We start from the raw sequence: 18,550 nt of genomic DNA, 5'->3' as shown, positions 1-18,550 counted from the left end.
CCTATACAGGGTCACCATGAGTCAGAACCGACACAACACATATTAACAACTAACTTTAAGAAAATGAATTTCTGTTTGTTAGACCTATCCACTTGTGCTCTTTCTGTTATAGCAGCGTTAGATAACTAAGACAGCCTTCTGGCAGCTGCAAGCTGCACCTAAGTAGCCTCCTACGTCCTCTGAACAAAGTCCTCACTCCCTATGTCAAGTTAGCACAGGAGGGAATGATTTTCCAATGGTCCTGCTATGAGTTTACCCTAGGGTCCACTGATACCACTTCCCTGTACGTGCAAACAATCTGCCAGCGTGACAGGCAAAGGGACTGAGGAATATTAGATTAGGGAATTTAGCCATGTTGTATCTGGTGGTGGAAGTCCTGGCATGGTGCTGTGGGCTGATGAGCTGGACTGCAAAGTTGGCAGTTCAAGCTCACCACTCACTCCTTGGAAACCCTATACAGAGTCAGTGGGTCAGAACAAACTTGATGGCACTAACAACAACATATATGGTGGTAGAATCCTGGTGTGATGCTGTAAGATCAGTATTAGACCGCTAACCACAAGGTTTGTGGTTCAAACCCACCAGCTGCTCCTTCACAGGGTCACTATGAATCAGAACTGGCTCAACGGCACTTAACAACATATATGGTGGTAGTGGTGGTTATACACTGTGGATTCAGTTCCAACTTATAGTGACCCTGTATTGGTTTTCTGAAACTATAAATCTTTACAGGAGAAGAAAGCCTCATCATTCTCATGGAGTGACTGGTAGATTTGAACTATTGACCTTGTGGTTAGCAGCCCAATTCATAACCCAAGTGTTCAGTAGCAGGTGAGTGGATAAACAAAATATGTTAAGTGCATACAATGGTATATTATTCCGACATAAAGAAAAATAAGGCCCTCATTCATGCCATTACTTCGTAAACTAGAAAACATTACACTGAGCAAAGTAAATCAGACACAAAAAGACAAACACTGCATGGTGTGAATATCTAGAAGAGATAAAAGCATCGTCACATTAGTAGAGGTCACTAGAGGCTAAGGTGATAGGGGTTGGGGTGGGGAGGCGAGCACTGAGTTTCCAGTTAATATGATGTAAAACTTCTGGAAATGGAAAGTGATGATTTTGGAATTGTTCTTACTATTTTCCCACAAACCTCTGGGATGTGGTTTGTCTATTTTTTGCAGAAGGAGGTTGAGGCTAAAAATCGAGTTTGAGTATTATTTGACTGATATTAGGCAAGATCACTTCAACTTCAGTCTGCTTTTCTATGAGCTCAGGTGACAACATCACCCATCTGCTACATGATGCATAGAAATGTCTCCACTCCTGGGGATGGCTTGGGTGACATGAGGACACCCACATCCGGATCTGGCTCAGCGTGACTTGCAACAACAGCAAGTGGAGGGCCCTGGTTCATGGGGTTACTAGAAGCATCAGAATGAGAAAGCCCAGTGTTCAAGGACCCTCGGCTCTTCCCATACACCACCTTATTACATCCCTGCTGCAGCCATGTGGGAGGTGTTTTTCTTCCTCTTATCGATGAGGAAAGAGAAAAGGAGTTAAATAGGATTCATGGTCACAGAGCCGCTAAAGTAGCACAGCTGACCCTGCAGTTCATGTCCAGGGCCATCTCCTCCAACGTATGTACTACAGCAGTCTTCATGAATGAACTCTGAGCTCACTGTCCAAGTGCCTACCAGCAACTCACCCAATCTCAGTGCTGAGGGGACCAACGTGGCAGGCCCACCTCGCCAGCACCAATCACCTGGCCTGTGCCTAGCTTCCTGAGCCCAGATCTCAAAAGCAGACACTAATGCTCACAAGTAGGGATGACTCATCCCTCAGGACAAACCCTATCCTTCATAATAATTTTTTACCATCAAATGCTGCTGTTCAAAGACCTAATGGTGCCGCGGAAAGGTTGTGGTTTGAGCCCACCAGCCGCTCTAAGGGGGAACTGCTTGTTGAGCTCAGTCTGCTTCAGTAAAGACTTACAGCCTAGGAAATCCTATGGAGTTCCAGTCTTCTAGCGTTGCTGAGCTGGAATTGACTCAATGGCACTGGGTTGTTTTTTGTGTTTAATATTGCCCAGCACTTACTGAGGAGTCCTAGTGTGGCGCTGTGGGATAAAGCACAAGGTGGGTGGTTCAAACTCACCAGCTGTTCCTCGGAAACCCTACACAGGGTCCCTGAGTCGTAACTGACTCAATGGCACTTACTGAACTCCTTTGTGACCCTGCCAAATAGTCTCATGTCCTTATGCCTTTATAAAATCCTTCCAAATATGAGATACCAACTGTGTCAGCTCCAACAAATTCATTGGATCCCATAGGATTCTACATCTACATATACTACGTGGAATCCTATAGGCCACTTCCTCCTGCTTATCGGTCAGTGGTGAGAGGCTTGCTTGAAAGGGTGCCAGGAGCAGAGTTTCCTGTGTCTTAGCTGAGATCCTTCCACTGCCTTGGCTGGCATATGCCTGCCCTTCATCCTCACCCCTGACTGTGGGGGAGACAACTCCTTCTGCAGGGCTTCAAATTTTGGCCAGGCAGCCCAGAGACCCAACACCCAGAGGCATCCAATTGCAGGTGAAAGGTTACAAACCCTGAGGATCTGTTTGAGAGCCAGAATAGTCTGAGAGGTTGCTTTGAGACACACACCGAATATACCAATGTTCGTATTTTGCACATCCTAATAACTGGACATGAACCAACACCTACCACAGCACTTCCACATTGCCCAGGGACCCCTGACCCTGCCACCAGAGGGATGCTCCTAGGGACAAGGGGTCTGGACTTTACTTAACCTCAAGTACCCAGCCCACTGCCAGGAACATACTGTAGTCCTGGTTTATTGAATTATGCTCATTATTATACATGTATATGATGGTGCTGCTAACCAAAAGGCTGGCAGTTCAAACCCACAAGGCTTCTCTGCAACAAAAAGACCTGATTTGCTCACAGAGATTACAGCCTAGAAAATTCTATGGGGGCAATTCTACTGTCACATGGGGTTGCTAAGAATCAAAATTGACTTGATAGCACACCACAAGCACCGTTGGTTCCTGAAAATAGCTTGAGTTTCCTTCTTATAAAAATGCCTCTGAATAATCTTGAAGGGCAAATAGCAGGCTAATCTGCAGGGCATACACATCAGTTCTATAACACATCGACCACAATCCTCCACACTCCCACCATCAAAACCAAGCCCCACATCTGCCCTCTGGTGGCTCTTCCAGGTAATGGCCAGACACAGACACCAGGAGAGTTTGGGGTGGGCTCTTTATTAGATGTGTCATTGCTGCACTGCAGGGCTTCAATGGGGTCTGTAGTGGGAGCACTACTGGTGCCCCTGGTGAGCTCAGAGAGTATGGATCTCCCCTCCCTGTTGGTCACAGTAAGTGGATTTCTTCAGAAAAGCCTCAGAGACTAGGACCAATGAGCAGCCAGGTTAGAAGTAGAACTGGAAGGCCTCGGTCACGTGCTCCTTCCACGGCTCCAGGCTGGGCAGTAGGGAGGAGATGCCCATGACATGCCAGGTCTCCCCATCTGACACCACCGAGGTCTGGTAGGACATCAGCTGCACGTCTGCGTCTGCCAGGAGGCCTGTAGGGTAGAAGAAAACCTGGTTGGCAAAGGGCAGACAGAAAGAAAGAGCGCAAGGCTGGGGGTGAAAGAAGTCTTCAGCATCACTGACCAAAACTGGAGTCTCTGGGTGATGGAAATGGTTAGGCATTACACTATTAGCCATAAGGTTGGTGGTTCAAACCCACCAGGAGGCACCTTGGAAAATCTGCTTCTGACAAAGGTCACAGCCTTGAAAACTCTATAGAGCAGTTCTCTGCACACAAGAATGGCTATGAGCTGGAATCAACTCAAATTACAACAAACAGCACCATCTGTTGCACAGAGGATGTTGATGGCCACAAAAACAGATATCAGAGATGGAAAGAATGAGCTCATCTGGCTAAGACCCCCTCGATGTCCACAGACAGGGATATCCTGACTATCAGGCAAGACAGAAGACAGATTCAGACACAGAGCTAGCTACAGCTCTCTTCAATTGCTGACTGCAGATTTGTATCAGCACTGAACTGCAAACCACAAAGTCAGCAATTCAAACCCAGCAGCTACTCCTCAGAAACCCCATGCAGGGTCACTATGAGTTGGAAGTGATCGATGGCCTTAACAAGGAGGAAATGCAGAAGAAAAGTTCCTCTGAGAATCTGGCAAGGATGATGAAATGAAGCCCATGGAAGTCTGGGACACACCCTCTGCCTAAGTTCAGCATTGGGGCAGGTCCAAGATGACCACAGCTACCAGAAGGCTCTGCTGTGGTCAGGGCTGACTTCTGGGGTGACTGTTGCCTCAGCACAATGGAAATAATGAGCTTAATGGGATGACCCCCCCCCCCCCAACACAGTTCTGCTACCTTATATAGGACACTTTACTTCTCTGAGTCCAGTACCCATTCCCCAGTGTTCTGGAAGTGTGTCTGTTGCAGATACAGAGAGTTCTGAAGCACGAAGAAGAAGCAGAATATTTGTGGGGCCCATTCCCAGGGCAGAACCTCCCCTCCCCAGCCCCGCAAGGGCACCAGCTGTCCCCACAGGCCCCTCCTCACCAATCATGGTGGGCAGCATGGCAGGGTTGGAGGGCTGAGCCCGGAACATGAGCAGAGGCAGGCCCCTACGGAGAGTCACTTCCGGCCTGAAGACCGCTCCGTTGATTGCCTGTAGCACAGGCGTGGTGCCCTGCACGGAGCCCACAGCTTGGTAGGGGGCACCTGCCAGGGTCACGGTCAGGAGGCATTCCCCACAGCCCTGCTCAATTGGGGAGGCAGGGTTATGGGAGGTGGTTACCTGTGGAAAGAGAGCAAGGATCTCAGTTATGCCTCTGCACTGCATCACACGCCCACCCTTCTCCTGGATCCAATGGCCCACGGATGGGACTGAGCCCATATGCTCCGGAGTTTAGGGCCAGGGGGCAGTGGGCAAGGGCTTATTTAAATAAGCCTGTGTCTCTGAGACAGCCAGTGGGTCCCCAGAGGGAAGACAAAGAGAGAGATCTCAGGTGACGGTACAGGCTTGGAGGGGTGTCTACAGGAGAGGGAAAAAGGGAAGAAAGACTTGTCTGCCAAGCACTCACACAGTCTGGCCCTCCTGCTAACACTTACTGCTTCCTGCACAGAATGGACCTGGTTGGAAGGTACGAGCGGTAGTGAGGTGGGGAACGAGAGAGTTGGGAATTAAGGGAAGTCATAGCTCTCTGGAGTCACTGGCTATTAACTGAAAGGGTTGAAGTGTAAGTGGCACAGTGGGTTAATGTGCTGGTCTGCAAAGTCGGCAGTTCAAGCGCACAAGCCACTCCTTTGGAAACCCTATACAGGGTCGCTATGGGTCAGAATCGACTCGATGGCACTTAACAACAATAACAAATTTGCCTCAATAGAAAGGCCTAATGATCTACATCTGAAAAATCAGAAAACCTGTAGAGCAGTTCTACTCTGACACACGCGGGGGGTCTGACTTGACCGCAGCCGGTTTACTACCGCTCTGCTTATTGCGTCTGCCAGCTCCCACTGGCTGAGAAACACAAAGTCCGACAGGCCAAAGGAAGCTGTGAGGGGCAGGAGAGGGTGCATGGGGTGTGCTGTTTGTTCCCAGGGTTTGCGAACACTAGAAGGGAAGTCAGAGCCAGGGTGTGCCAGGCCACCTGGAAGCACTCACTAGGTCAGATGCTGCCTGAAGACTCAGGCTTGGTTATCATTCTCCTCAGCTATAAAACGGGGGCGTTAAGGATTGAATTGTGCCCAAAATATATGCATTGACATCCTAACCCCTGAACCTGTAGACATGAGGGGGTTTCAAAAAGTTCGTGAGAAAATTCCATTATCTTTCAATTCCATTTTTCCATGACCTTTTTGAAGCCCCCTATATGCCTACTGGAGTTCTGGTGTGGCACTGTGGATTAATGCGCCAGACTGCAAAGCCGTTTGAAATGCAAGGTTGGTGGTTCAAGCTCACCAGCCGCTCCTCAGAAACCCTGTATAGGGTCACTATGGGCCGGAACCGACTCGATGGCACTTAACAAAGCCCCGAAAAACAAAGAAGGGTCTCCCCTAGAACCACACACTGAATTTGGACATCCAGTCTCCCGAACAGACACAAATAAATGTGTTCTTCAGTGCCACCTGCTTGCAGTATGTTTTTGTTACTGCAGAGACAGGGATACTACTATAGCCTCCCTGTCCCAGAGCAGTGGAGCCCATAAATCACATTCACATGGATTGCTTCACTGTATCTCCACAGCAACACTCAGAGGTAGACAGGTGAAGATGTTAAACTCTTCTCAGAGACCCCCGGGGCTTCCACACAGTGAATCAGGCAGTGGCTGTGCTCTGATAACAAAGACAAGGAAGGAAGGGGCAGGGGTGGGCACGTACATTGAGTCCAGCCTCTTTCACCAGCAGTCTGGCATTCACCAAGTTTACATCCGCCTGATTGGAAGCTTCCTTCAGGAGGCCCACGATGACTGCAGGGCTTAGGCAGTTCCCAGCATTCTTTAGGGATGTTCCTGGGGAGCGAGAGAAATGACCAGAAGGTCACTGTTGAGAAACATGGGAGTGGGCAGGAGGCCACTGGCACCTCCTCACTCACTTCCCTGGGGCAGCTGTTCTTTTCCGGAAGGCTCAGAGCCAGCCAGGGAAGAGGCACAATCTGGAACCAAGCCAGGAAAGCCAGAATGTTCTAAAGCAGCCCTGAGAAATTCTTCTTCAAAACTTAGCCATCTTGTGGCTTTAGGCCTCCCTCCCCTGGAGACATGGTAGTTCTGCCTCTTGGACCCAAACAATGCACATCTTAAAAATACTGCATAAACTATGATTTGTGAAAATTAAAACCATTTTCCCAATGACCTTATCATACTTCCTCTCCCCACCCCACCCCACCCCACTCTCAATAGTTGTTGTTAAGGGCTGTGGAGTAGGTTCTGACTCATAGCCACCCTGTATAGGGTTTCTGAGGAGCAGCTGGTGGGTTTGAACTGCTGACCTTGTGGTTCACAGTGCAGTGCTGATCTTACAGCACCACACCAGGAGTTCACTCTCAATAGTAAGTATATTCAGAGCATAGGGCATGGAGTCACAAAACCAGGGCCCAAGTCACCTCTGGGTCTGTCACTCGCTCTGTGGCCTGCAGCAGACACTCCCAGCAGTGCTGAGGCCACCCACATTGCCCTCCCTCTTTGGGTCCCCAGTTCATCCACCGCAGTTGGCAAAATCCAAGCTCACCCTGTGTCACCACGTGGATAGTCCCTTTGGGGGACCCAGCCCAGGCTCGCATCAGTGTTCCCAGAGCCTCTGCCAGACCAATCCATGGCTTGGTGTGTGGAGAGAAGGCACTGGTAAGGGCCTGGGCATTTACCTGCAAAGAAAGGGGGAGCAGGGCTGAGGGCAGGAAAAGGTAGGTTGGGGCATGCCTGCTCAATTCACCCCTAAATCTAGGTCTTATTGCTACGACCCAATCCCACTGGAGAGCAAATGGCAGAGGGCCACCTTGCTTTGGGGGTGCCTGGTGGATGACAACTGCCCATCAGTCACCAAGAAAAACTCAATGACTCGTTCCTACAGATGAGAACTGTAGAGCCAAGAATGAACACAGAGGGCTTATTAAGATCACTCAGAATTGTTGGTGTTGGTGAGTAGAACACGTTCCTCCTTTATTGAACTGTCAGCCCTCTCCCACTCCATGCTGGTGAAGCATCTGAACAGTACAATAAGAAGACAAGTCTTTACATAAAACGTTTGGACTGTTACATTTGGACTGTTATGGGCAGAATTATGGTCCTCAAAATTTGTGTTATAAAACCTAATACCTATCCTGTGGTTCTAATTTCAGTAGGGAGTGCGCTTTTTTATGTTAATGAGGTAGTTTTTGTGTAGGGCATGTCTTGAGTCAATTTCTTCTGAGACATAAAAAAGCTGATTGAGCAAGCAAGAAGGACGACAGATGCGAGGCCACCTGTGACATCCAAGGAACCAAGAATCAGAATCGGAAATGAACAAGGATCTGTCCCCAAAGCCAACAGAGAAAGCCTGGATTCTGACTGCTAGCCTCCTACACCAAGGAAAGAAATTTGTGAAAGTCATACACTTGTGGTATTTCTGAGCTGCTCTTGACAACTAAGACAGGTGCTTGCAGATTACTTGGCTATATGGTGGTAGGGCTCTCTGGAATGGCAGTCCTAATTTGCCTTTTATTTTTATTATTTCTCCTAATTTTTAAAAAATGAGTTTACCTTGTCATCAAGACCAAACATCACAGTTATAAAGCTATTTTATATACTTTTGGTGATCTTATCACACTTCACAGAATTCCTGGTGGTGCTTCAGAGTAAGCACTGGACTGCTAATGGCAAGGTCGGCTGTTCAAATCTACCAGTCACTGAGGGAAATGAGGCTTTCTGCTCTTGGAAAGATTTACAACCTTGGAAACCATATACAGGGTTGCTAGGAATCGGACTTGACTCAATGGCAGAGGGCTGTCATGTTATACACAGAGATTGACCCATATGACATCCACCACAAGGCATGCTGGGAAATACACACGTCTTCCTAGTTTCCGTCTGGGATCAGACCTCCTGGATTTTCAACAGAGGTTTGATAATAAAGCCAGCTTATTCCTGGGGCCAGAATTCTAATCCTGTGTTGTGGTTCAAAAAGTTTTCGTTCTGAGTTAATTTAGGCATTTGGTCTCTTTTACTGAGGCAACTTATAAAGAGAACTATGTCAGAGGAATATAGACAGGAATTTTTTTTTTTTGCAAATCAAACAAGCAGCTGCAAGACGTCATGAAAAGAAAACATGAATGACTCTGTCTCCTATTTCAAAAAGATATAAATGGCAGGGGATAAAAAGAGAATCCGTGTGGGTGAGGGTTTCTCTTTAGCCTTTCCGTAGGGTTACAGAAAAGAAAAGTTACTGAACAAGAGAAGCTCAGCTGTTGAGAGAAGAGCTGATGCTCCAAGCCCAAGGACTTGGCTGAGATCCTGCAGCAGGTAACGGAAAATGCTGAGCTACAAAGCCCCAAAGGCAGGCACCATGCCTAATTTCTCTCAGACCAAGGAGCTCAAAAGGACTTGCTCACCACAAACCTCCCAAATAGAAGGAGGTTTTCAGTCTTCTCTCCAGATAAGCTGGGGCGCTCTGGGGAAGTCTTTGTTTATCTGTATCTAAGGTTAGAGCTGAACTAAACTAGGGAAGACACAGTAAAGAATTAAGGAGAAAGATATTTTTTATGTGATAAAAATGTTTTTTTTCCCAAAAACTTCCTATAAGACTTCCAATTACTTTGGGGCGGCAACTTAAAATTGCCTAACCCCCATCGAGATGGATTGGCAAAGTGGCAGCATCAATGGGCTCAAGCGTGGCAACAATTGTGAGGTTAGCCCAGGATCGAGCAGTGTTTTGTTCTGTTGTACATAGGGTCGCTTTGAGTAGGTACTGACTCGATGACACCTAACAACAAGATTATGGAAGCAGACTGCCTCATCTTTCTCCTGAGGAGTGGCTGGTGGGTTCAAACCATCAACCTTTCTTTCAGTTATCAGTCTCTCACTTAAGTCACTACATCACCAGGGACAGGCTATGCCTTTCATCTCTGTGTCCCCACAAAGTTGGACAGAGGGGGTTTCAAACAATTCACGGAAAAATGAAATTAAAAGATAATGCATCTTTTCCATGATCTTTTAGCAGCCCCCTGGAGTTTAAGAGATGTCTGAAGAGTGCATGAATGAGATAAGAGTTGGAATACAAGATCAGTTGGTGGAAAGAGGCATGAGCAATGTGACCAAAGACAAGAAGTGGAGCTATTCCCACATATATGAAATATTTAAAACAGGCAAATGTATCAACACCAGAATTTTAGTGATTAGCAAGTACAGGAGAGAGGAGACAAGGGTTATTCATTGTTTAGGTTATTCATTGTTTATGCTTGGAGTTAATGTTGTTGTTGTTAAGTGCTGCTGAGTCAATCCCGACCCATAGCGACCCTGGGTTTCCAAGCTGGTGAGCTTGAACCACCAACCTTGCAGTTCAAACAACTTTGTAGCCTGACACATTAGCCCACAGCGCCACACCAGGAGTTAATGGTTGTGGCAAGTTTGGCTTAGATTAGCACATTGGCAGCAGGAATGGACTCAAGTGTAACAAATTATTGTGAGGATGGCACAGGACCGGGCAGTGTTTCCTTCTGTTTCACATAGGGTCGCTACAAGTCAGAACCTAACAAGTCTGCACCTAACAAAGTGCTGATGATTAACGTAATCGGTACCACTGAATTATACAAGTAAAAAATGTTGTGTATATATACTTTACAACAATGAAGCAAAAACTGGGCAGATTATTTCACGATTTGGGAAAGGGAAAGAGGGGATCGTATTGGGGGCAGAGAGAACCTTCACTAGAGTTCTTCAAAGAGTTTACATGGTTGAAAGTTCAGCAAAGGGGCTTTCCACACAGGCCATCTCCCACCCTGCCCCCACCCACTGCACCAGTGGTTACCCAAGCAACACTGCTTCGTCCCAAATTATTTGGAGAACAAAGGAGCCTTTCTCTAGAGGCCAGTCCTGGGAAGAGCCACAATCTGCAGCAAAGCTACAATATAGCGGGGCTAAGCTGGTGGCTCCTGCTGCCAGGAAGGCTAGAGATGGCTGCTCTTGCCCACCCCCACCCACATAGGACTGACTCAAGTGAGCTCCCATAGCTTCTGCTGCCAAAGAACAATCAGGTCAGCACACCGCATGGGAGCAAGACGGCGCAGCCCCCCCACATGGTGATACTTACGACCCCAGCTAGAGATTTCCCCTTCACCATGTCGACAAACTGGATGGCGATTTCCTCCCCACAGCGGCTCTGGGCTTCCTTGGTGCTGGCGCCCAGGTGGGGACAGCTGATGACATTCTCATGGTCCACTAAGGCTCGGTCTCGTGGTGGCTCCTGTTTAGGCAATACCCTCTGGGTTAGCTGCCATGCATGGACCACGTCCACTCAGGCAGCTCAGGATATAGGGGAGGTGAGAGGAAGAAGGCAGGAGTGGTCGGTCCTGCCTTCTACTTCTGCTTTATCTGGGTGGTCTGTCATCTCAATAACTGGATTCCTCATGAATGTTCTACCACAGCAGATACAACAAAAGCGAGAGTCCAACCTCAGTTCCACTGTTTACCAACTCTGTGCCTTTAGACAAATCTTAATCTCTAAGGTTAGTACTATCTACTTCGTAACATTATTGTGGGGATTCTGCACACCCTTGGAGTCCCTCGGAGGCACAAACGAGTCATACACTCGGAGGCTAACCAAAAGGTTGAAGGTTTGAGTTCACTCAGTGTTACCTGAGAAGAAAGGTGTGGCCATCTAGTTCTGAAAAACCAGCTATTGAAGATCCTATGGAACACGATTCGACACTAACCCATGGCACAAGGGGTTGGCCCTGAATCAGAGTCAACTCGATGGCACCTGGTTTCATGCACCTTTAACAGATGTTCTCAAGCAGTGGTGGTGGTGGTGGTGATGCTGGTTTGTTCCCTGAGACTTTCACTCCCCGCCTGCACTCTTATAGTACTTTCTGCTGTGTGGTGCCTCACAGGGTTGTTAGTAAAGTGTCAAACCCACATGCACCGAACAACAGGTATCTGCACCCTGGTTCTCACCAGGACAGGTGGACCACCTGAGGCACTGTACCCCACCTTCCAGAGTCCCTTTCACCCTTTCTGCATGCTGAGCAGAATTCATTGCCCATGGGAATACTCCTTGGACCTCTTCTCATCTGGGTCCCCTTCCCGGTGCTCTGTGAACTTCCACTGAATGATGACCAGAAGGCCCTGTGAACCCCGGTCAAAGAGCTCACGTACTTTAGATGAGCAAGCTGCCTATGAGTATAAGTTGAGACCGGGAAGGCCAGGGCCTGGTGCAGGCTGCACAGCTAATGTCTACCATCAGAACGAGAAAACCTCCAACAGCCTCCTCCAGAGTCCCTGCCTTTTCCTGTGTCCTGGGAGGGATGGAAGCTCTGATAGCAGGGTGCAAATGGTTGAGGAAAAAAGTGGGAACACACTTGTCCCCATTCTACCAGGTGTGAGGGGATTGTAGAGGAATGTGGAGCGCCTCTGCTCCCATAGGGAGGACAGCGCATCCTGGGGTCTGAGGAAACACTCCAAGTGTTATCCACACACCCTGGGACAGAGAAAGTCAACGGGCCTCAGGGTACAATGTCTTCTTCCATCAAAGACCAGTATCAGTACATTACACCTCTCTCTTGCCCCAAATCCTTGGTTTCACAGATCCACAGGCCAAAAACCGTTCAGAACTGACTCGCAGCAGAAAGTGTCCCCACACCAAGCTCTGCAAAGTCTCCTCAGACCACAAAAGTTTTCTTATTACATCATCTCCCCATTTACCATGGACACAAAAACAGTTGCCAAGGCGATTTTATGGCCAGCTAGGCTTTCCCAGCATGAAGCCTCCCTGATCCTCATCGCTGCCTCCTCCACCATCACTGACCGTCAGGAACTTACATCGGTAAACACGTCCAGCGCAGCTCCAGCACACTGACCAGATTGCAGGGCCCGGAGCAGAGCACCTTCATCCACAATCCCTCCCCGAGCGCAGTTCACCACACGCACACCCTTCTTGCACTGAGCAAAGGTGCTATCATTCAGCAAACCTGGAAAACAAAGAAGTGTGTGTGTATGGGGGGGGGCGGGGGGGGGTGTTCCCTGCTGGAATGGTACCTGGGATTCTCCATTCTCATTGCTAGCTCTCAGAGCCCCCCACCCATATGTTTTCATCTCACCTCTCCCTCCCTCTCCCTCCTTCAGATGCTCTGGGACAGGAGTCCCTATTCTGGATTTGGACCAGATCAAAGGTTGGTCTGGACACATTCCAGAAGTCCCTGAGATACTACTGCTTCGAATGGGTACCAGAATCGGAGAGCCCTGCAGGGTCCTGGAAGTTTTCACTGGGGGACCAAGTTGTACCACACTTGCCCACACACCCTGTGCATTTCCAGCTAGCTCATCACTCTTCCCTGTAATGAGCCATCACCGTGGTCCAGAGGACCTGAGTAACTCCCCACAAATGGTCACTAGTATCTACAGAAGGCCCACCCTGTCAGATGGGAGCACACCTACCTGTCGTAGAGGGCAGGAGAGGTGTGTGCACTGTGATGAAGTCACAGAGAGGCCAGATCTCCTCCAAAGGCAGCTGCTCAACTCCGAAGGAGGAAGAGACCTCTGGAGAAATGATGGGGTCGTGCCCTATAGTCTGATCAGAAGCCAAAAAGGGAGGGTCATTATTGTCATTATTATCTGTGATTGTTATCATTTATTGAGTACTTACCATATGTCCAAAACCACACGAAGCCTTTTGCAAACACCAGTTTAATGCCTACGACAACCCAATGGAAGTGATGGAGATAGAATTCAATGGGAGGGTTTTCTGCCTCGAAGGCCCCACAGTCTTAACCACCGGACAGAAGATGCAAGAGAAACACATGTGGTTGGATGAGATGGAACTTAGAAAGCAGGTGCCCTCTGTGAGGAAGACTAGTCATTTGAGAAACAAGGACATGGTCAAGACGTACAACCAGGAAAGGGAGAAGAGAAGGCAGCTACAACTGTACATCTCACAGGTCCAGCAAACAGGCAGATCGGATAACTATTTAAACAGTGAGGAAAACAGCAGGGAGGAAGCCAATGATGGTGGCAGAGGAGGGTCAGAGACACGGCCAAGACTTGTCATAGGGGAAGGGGCAACATACCAACACTGACATGCCAGGAAAGAGAGAATCTTGGAAGGCCTAGCTTCGTGACTAAGACCACACAGAGATACAATTAACTAACAGAAAGTCTGATTGGGGTGGGAAACAAGGACAGTAAGATGTAGAAAGTGGCATGGAAAGGCTGTGTGGATGGGAAGGGCCCAGGAAAAACCCTGGCTGAAGCTGGCCAGGGAGGCTGCAGAGAAAGAAGCAAGATCAGCTCCTGGAAAGGAAGGCAGACAGGGAAACTCCAGGGGAGCAAAGTACATATAAGCCCAATGAAACTGGCCACAGGCCATGAGATGCTAATGATGAGAAGATGGACATCTGGGGAAGACAAAGCTCTGAAGAAGGAGGGAGGAATGCACAGTCATAGTTAATAATGACAGCAATCAAGAAGCACTTGCTGGTGGCCAGATGGTTTTACCTATACTTACTCATTATGGGTCAGGCACTGTGGTTTCCCCACTCAGCGGATGAGGAAACAGAGTCAGAGAGAGGTTAAATTATGTATCCAAGATCAGAGCTAGTAAGTGGTAGCTACAAACCAGGTGTTCTGAGTCCGTGGCCTGCATTCCAGGGGTCTACATTCTAATAAGTGATGAGAGGAGTGGGGTAGGGCGGGGTGCAGGTGCACATGGGGACCTCTGCCCCCTGAGGGGTGGCACAATGACTCTCAGGGAAGAGGGAGCCCCACAGGGGAATGCAGGCTGTAGCGATGAAGGCCTCTCCTCATCTATATCAGAGACAGTCACAGAGATGCCAGCTGTGTACCCCCGGCACAGCAAGGGCAATGCCTAAAAGGGTACCAAGACAGCATAGGTGGGTGGACAGAGGACAGCAACAGCAAAGATCTATCTACTTTCTGTGTGGTCAGCCGAAGAGCCCTTTCTCAGAGCTCTGTGAGCTCAATTTATGTCAGCAACACTAACGGGGCGGGGCAGAGACTTAGAAGTCCTAAGGATCTCAAACACATCAATGTCCTCAAGCACCCAGAGTGACCCCTACACCCAGGACACCTGGTCAACAGCATCAAGGCAGTGCTCCCGCTGGGCCTGGGGCCTAGCTTAATCATCCTCCCCTTCCAGGGGAGGGCGGAATAAAATGTCCAGGGAGGAGATAGCATCTCGGCTCTTGTTATGACAAGTGTCCTTTGTCTAGTAGCTCTGAGAATGACTAGGACAATGGGCGCCTTCATCTCTAATCCAGATGGACTTTTTTGCATGTGGAGTGGGGAGGGACTGAGGACGCCAACAAAGTCCCACAAAGCCATGCCCATCCCAGTGAGTTCACAGAACTGTCTCGCCTGCTCTGCTCTCAGGAACCCAGAAACAGTCAGGGCCTGGCAGGAGGAAGAGCCTGGCCCACACCCCAGCCAGAAGATGCCCAGGTACAAGGGATGAGGAGATCAGTATCCTCCAAAGTGTTCAACAATCACAACTCAACTTATTTTCTCTACAGATTCAGGAAAAGAACTTGACTGAGACCAGCCTTGTCCTCATTTCCCCCTTGAGATTGCCAGGGCACACAGGAGTTGAATTCAACTAGGGGATGCTTGGAAAAGTGGAGGGTCAGCAAAAAAAGAGGAAGACACCCCAACGAGATGATTGACACAGTGGTAGCTGCAGCAGGCTTAAACTTAACAATTGTGAGTATGGTACAGGTCTGGACAGTGTTTCGTTCTGTTGTACAAACTGACTCAACAGCATCTAACAACAATATAACAAGGGAATGCGGGGGCTGGCGTGGCTCTATTAATGAATTCTGAGGACATGCCAGCATAAGTGGATTAAGCTCACGAAATTACAACCTGTGATTTCACAACACTATTGAGAAAATGTTTCAAGCAAAAGAAAGATCTTAAGAGAATATTTAACACAAGGAGACCATGGGAAGGATGTCGTCAGGTCCAGGTGACAAGTACCTGCCCAGGGTCTTGATGCACCAGAATGCTCAGTTGTTGAAGCACACCATTCAAAGACCATTGCTACAGAGGAGCATCAGAGAGAAGCTGAAGAGACACCCATACCTGGATCCCTGCCCCTGGAACAGAGAAACCCCATTTCTCCAGTGGGTCCTCCATGAATTCTCCCAGCACCAAATGAGGCAGCGCCCGTCGATTCCAAGGCCCAACTGGCTCAGCAGTGGAAGGAGTAGAGCAAGGAGCTTTGACGAGAACCCTCTCCCCACCCTGTACCCAACATTTTAGGTTTTAGAAATCAAACTCTTTTGTTCTATCCCACTACTGAAATTCCCCTCATCTCTGATTTCAAGGAGAAACAAATTTTTACTTTTCCCCCTTAGTGAAATCTTTAACAAAAATGTAGTATGAAAAACAAAAATTTGTTGCCAGTGAGTTGATTTCAACTCATGTGTGTCACAGTTGACCTGTGCTCCATAGGGTTTTTAGTGGCCAATTTTTCAACAGTGAATTGCTAAATAAGTCTTATTTCCAAGGTACTTTTGAGAAGATCTGGCCCTCCAACCTTTTGATTAGCAACAGAACATTTAACTCTTAGCACTCCCAAACCTACCCAATATAAAAACAACTAAATTATAAGTTGCAGAGTTGAAGGACCAGAACCCCACCCTTGCTGACTCCCTTGGCCTTCTCCCCACCCCTCACATGTCCCTGAGACACTTCCAAAGAGCTGGAGGACCACTGCTCCAAGGCAGTGAGAATTCCAGGGACCTGAGAGAGACGAGCTGTCTGTCCTACTGAGCAACTGAGCAGTGGCAATGCACAGAGACTGTGCCCTGCTGCAGGGATTCATGAAGACAGTGGCAGAGGTGCCGACAGAAAGCGCCAGGCGGAAGTCAGGCACTCCCTCCTCATGTTATCTTCAGCATATCGTACAAACTTCCTGGGCCTCAGTTTCATTATGTGTTAAACTAGGATAACAATACTGACCCACAGGGTTGTTATAAACCCTCAGTAAGCACCAACTGGACCTGAAGGAAGTGGTGGCAACTGAGTGTCTTTGGTTCAATGTCCACCTCTCTGGTCATCTATAGTCCAATTCCTCACTACTGCGTTGGCCACAAGGAATTGCTGAACTGCTGGTCTGCTCCCACATGGAAAACACCAATAAGAAAATGCGAAGCTCAGATCCTGGCTGATTTGGATCTGCTGGTACATTCTGGGGGACATGCCAGCACGAGTGGGTTGAGCCTATTTAATTGTGTGCTGTCGACTTAGTTCTGATTCACAGCAACCTTGTCTAGGGTTTCCAAGAGTGGCTGGTGGGTTTGAATTGTGGACCCTGCAGTTACCAGTCCAGTGCTTATCCTATAGCGCCACACCTGAACTCTGTTACTTAATAGTGACAACACTATTAAGTAAAAGTGTTAAATAAAAGGAATATGCTAGATAGTGAGTAATTTTTATCAGGACTGATTGTGAGGGTTGGAAATGTAAAGGTAGACATTTTATAGCAAGGAGAGGAGTGATTAACTTTTCAGTCTAGGAGCGGAGGCCTCTAGGACCATCAACAGAGAAAAGTGGAGAGCGGGATCCTACCCAGAGAAGCAGTGATGCCTGAGATGGAGGCAGAGACGATGACGTGGAGTGATGGAGCAGCTGGGGACTTTAGATCCAGAGAGGGAGAAGAACTGTGTGCTGAAGACTTGGGGGGTGGGGGGGGTGGGAAGTAGGGGGCAGGCTTGCAGGGTATACCCTTTGGTTGGTTGAAACTAATGTTCTCCCAAGTAAACTATCATATAATTCACAATAAAACATTAAAAAAAATTAAAAAAAGGAATATGCTAGAATGTAAGGCATTTGTACTCCAAACACTATCATTCTGCAGGCTGCCAGAATGACCCAGAAACCCACATGTGCCATGAAGATGAGCAACTGCTCCAAGGTGGCTTGGAATAGGCTTCTCATCCCGATCAACCTAAACACATAGCCAGGAGGGGCTGGGTAGCTGCTAGACTAAGTTCCCTAGGAAGCGAGTCTAGGACTCCTCCCCTGCCCTGGTAATATAATGGGTTAGGCATTCGGCTGCTAATTACAAAGTCATTGGTTCAGTCCCATCAGCTGCTCCAAGGGAGAAAGATGAGGCTGGCTCCTCCTGTAAAAACCCTAATGAACAGCTCTACTCTGTCCTGTAGAGTTGCCATGTGTCAGAATTGACACGATAGCAGTGGTTTGGTTTGCTCCCTCTTCTAAGTGATTGCTGTCTTTGAATGCCATCGAGAATGCTCTGACTCATAGCTACCCTGTATAGTGTTTCTGAGGAGCAGCTCGTGAACTTGAAACGTCAACCTTGTGATTCCAACCAACCTTGAAGTCCAGTACATTATCTTGCAGCGCGCCACTCCAGGAGTCCCCCTAAGCAACTCATTGCTATTGTTAAGTGATTGTTGTTGTTGTTAGGTGCCATCGAGTCGGTACCGATTCATAGCAACCTTATGCACAGCAGAATGAAACACTGCCTGATCCTGGGCCAACCTCACGACTGTTACCACGCTTGAGTCCATCGCTGCTGCTACTTGGCCAATCCATCTTGTTGGAAGTCTTCCTCTTTTTCTCTGACCCTCCCCTTTCCAAATATGATATCCTTCTCCAACGACTGGTCCCTCCTGACAATATGTCCAAACTATGAGAGACAAAGTTTGGTCATATTAGCCTCCAAGGAGCACTACTGCTGCACTTCCTCCAACACAGATCTGTTGGTTCTTGTGACAGCCCATGGCACTTTCAATATTCTCCTCCAACACCAT

General features: G+C 48.3%; 1 protein-coding gene across 1 annotated transcript in view; it reads right to left on the bottom strand.

Annotated features, from left to right (window-relative positions):
* Positions 1–3,279: 3,279 nt before the first annotated feature.
* Positions 3,280–18,550, bottom strand: part of PHGDH (phosphoglycerate dehydrogenase) — a 40,987-nt gene continuing 25,716 nt past the window's right edge. Inside the window, exons 6-12 of the mRNA XM_006861308.1 lie at positions 13,194–13,326; positions 12,579–12,727; positions 10,852–11,004; positions 7,300–7,432; positions 6,454–6,584; positions 4,633–4,870; positions 3,280–3,614 (exon numbers count right to left, since the gene is read on the bottom strand). Of these exons, the coding sequence (XP_006861370.1) occupies positions 3,460–3,614; positions 4,633–4,870; positions 6,454–6,584; positions 7,300–7,432; positions 10,852–11,004; positions 12,579–12,727; positions 13,194–13,326 (1,092 nt within the window). The 3' untranslated portion in view covers positions 3,280–3,459. The remainder of the gene's footprint in view (positions 3,615–4,632; positions 4,871–6,453; positions 6,585–7,299; positions 7,433–10,851; positions 11,005–12,578; positions 12,728–13,193; positions 13,327–18,550) is intronic.

The sequence above is a fragment of the Chrysochloris asiatica genome, unplaced genomic scaffold, assembly GCF_000296735.1.
Source record: "Chrysochloris asiatica unplaced genomic scaffold, ChrAsi1.0 scaffold00042, whole genome shotgun sequence".
Classification (NCBI taxonomy): Eukaryota; Metazoa; Chordata; class Mammalia; order Afrosoricida; family Chrysochloridae; genus Chrysochloris; species Chrysochloris asiatica.
Note: the sequence above shows the minus strand (reverse complement) of the source record. Positions and strands in the feature narration are given on the sequence as shown.